General features: G+C 31.8%; 1 protein-coding gene across 1 annotated transcript in view; it reads left to right on the forward strand.

Annotated features, from left to right (window-relative positions):
• The window catches only part of LOC117122164 (BRCA1-associated protein-like), a 6,715-nt gene extending 5,185 nt beyond the window's left edge, over window positions 1-1,530 (forward strand). The window contains exons 6-9 of the mRNA XM_033267671.1: window positions 310-382; window positions 830-956; window positions 1,139-1,191; window positions 1,441-1,530. Of these exons, the coding sequence (XP_033123562.1) occupies window positions 310-382; window positions 830-956; window positions 1,139-1,191; window positions 1,441-1,530 (343 nt within the window). The remainder of the gene's footprint in view (window positions 1-309; window positions 383-829; window positions 957-1,138; window positions 1,192-1,440) is intronic.
• Window positions 1,531-1,870: the final 340 nt, after the last annotated feature.

A 1,870-nucleotide genomic window follows, 5' to 3' on the forward strand; every position in this document is an offset into this window, starting at 1 on the left:
TGTATTATATTGATTACTGGTCTACAGGGGACCTCTGTTATTAATTTAACTACCACTGTATCACCACACATGTAGTGTGTGGAACACATCCAACATGTCTGCCAGTTATTGGGGACCTTAATTAAGACCGTCAAAAGGTAAAATCATGTCCAAAGGTCCACCCAGTCGCTGTTTTGATGGACAGGTAAAAGAATGCTCCCGTCTACTAGAACCTACAGACACAATTACATTATCATCATGATTTCTCAGTACGTTCTTAATAATGATTTTATTATTCACCCTGATTCTTGTCAATTTTTATTTTGACAGTTGTCCAGAATGTGGGATTTTTAAACCCCTAGAAGTGGAACTTAGTAAATGTTTCACTTGTACTAATCAAGAGGTAAGAAGATAACATTTTCTCGTTCATTTATCATGGAATCAGCCATTAAGTGTGACATAATATGAGACTTGCATCACTTAAAAATGCTAATCGTTTCATTTATTAATTGTAATCAATTAATTCAGATAGATATTGTGACTCGTATTATATTTTATTATTGCAAATGAAACAAGGAATATTTTTTTTTTAAATAAAGAAATTCTATTAATTTATAAATTTTACATGAGTTTTCTCTAGACTTTGATTTTATTTGTTGTTTATCTTTCCTGTTCTGATGTTTAACTGCACTACTTTAAAAATCAGAACATGTGTACTTTAAGTGCCTGCAATATAAATATGATATTCTAAAGTAACATTTATATCTTGTGTTTAGTAATAGCTTTTATATATTGTGTTCAGTGATAACATTTTTATATTGTGCATATTGTAATTATTCTTCTAAAACAGACTTTGTATCTTTGCCTGGAGTGTGGTGTTGTTAGTTGTCAATCACATGCAGACACACATTTCAAGACAACGCAACACATGTACGCATTACAAGTTGGTGGGAACAAAGTGTGGAATTATGCTGGACGTAAGGACATTGATATCAAATTTATGAATATGCACATACATCCCACATACATGCCTATACACTCCATAACATGTTCCATTCATCCGTTTTTAATGCAATTACTTTTATTATTCAGCATAATAGTATTCACTGTTCATTTATAATGGGATAATTATTTTTAAAATTGAGTTGTTCATTTGCAGAAAATTTTTTTCATCTGCATTCAAAAGATGGAGAAAAACTGTTACCACTAAAGGTAAGTTGTGAAGAATAGCATGGAAGGTTGGTAATGAATAAGAAAAAGGTGATAAGCAGGTTTAAGTGCAAAATGAGGATGAATAGAAAAATACAATTAACAGAAAAATGTGAACATTTTTTAATGAAATAAATATAGAAGAATCTGATGCAAAGGTGGACAGATAAGGATGAATTTAGGGAGGGGTGTGATGAATAAGCCAGGAATGTAGGGGATGAGATATCTAATTCTTAATATTCTTTTTTTTAGGCACTTCTTTTATTTATTCAACATTCCTCACAGAAAGCATATGAAAAAATATCAAGAATACAAGAAGAGGTAATATTGAGTGAATTATAAAGAGATTCATGAGTGATTATATTTATTTTTTTGTTTGTATTTTTGACTAATTGAAAATGTAAAACAGTATATGCAAAGTCTGTGAGTCTCATTATGAGGAGAGAATATCAAGAATAGGGGTCTCGAATCAGAGAGTGCACTTGAAAAATAATTTGCAGGTCTTGGTGGTCTCACCCTATCTTTCAGAAATTCCACCTGCATCAACCAAAGACTGAACTACGTGCCTAGATATCAAAATGCAAGGTGCTTTTTTGCTTGTGTTTTGGATACAGTATCGATCATACACAATATGCGATCCTCCTCCACTTCCTGTGGATTATTCCTGTTTATGCATGTACAC

Source organism: Anneissia japonica, unplaced genomic scaffold, assembly GCF_011630105.1.
Source record: "Anneissia japonica isolate Jap-2015-1 unplaced genomic scaffold, ASM1163010v1 scaffold288265_len830512_cov201, whole genome shotgun sequence".
NCBI classification, from domain to species: Eukaryota; Metazoa; Echinodermata; class Crinoidea; order Comatulida; family Comatulidae; genus Anneissia; species Anneissia japonica.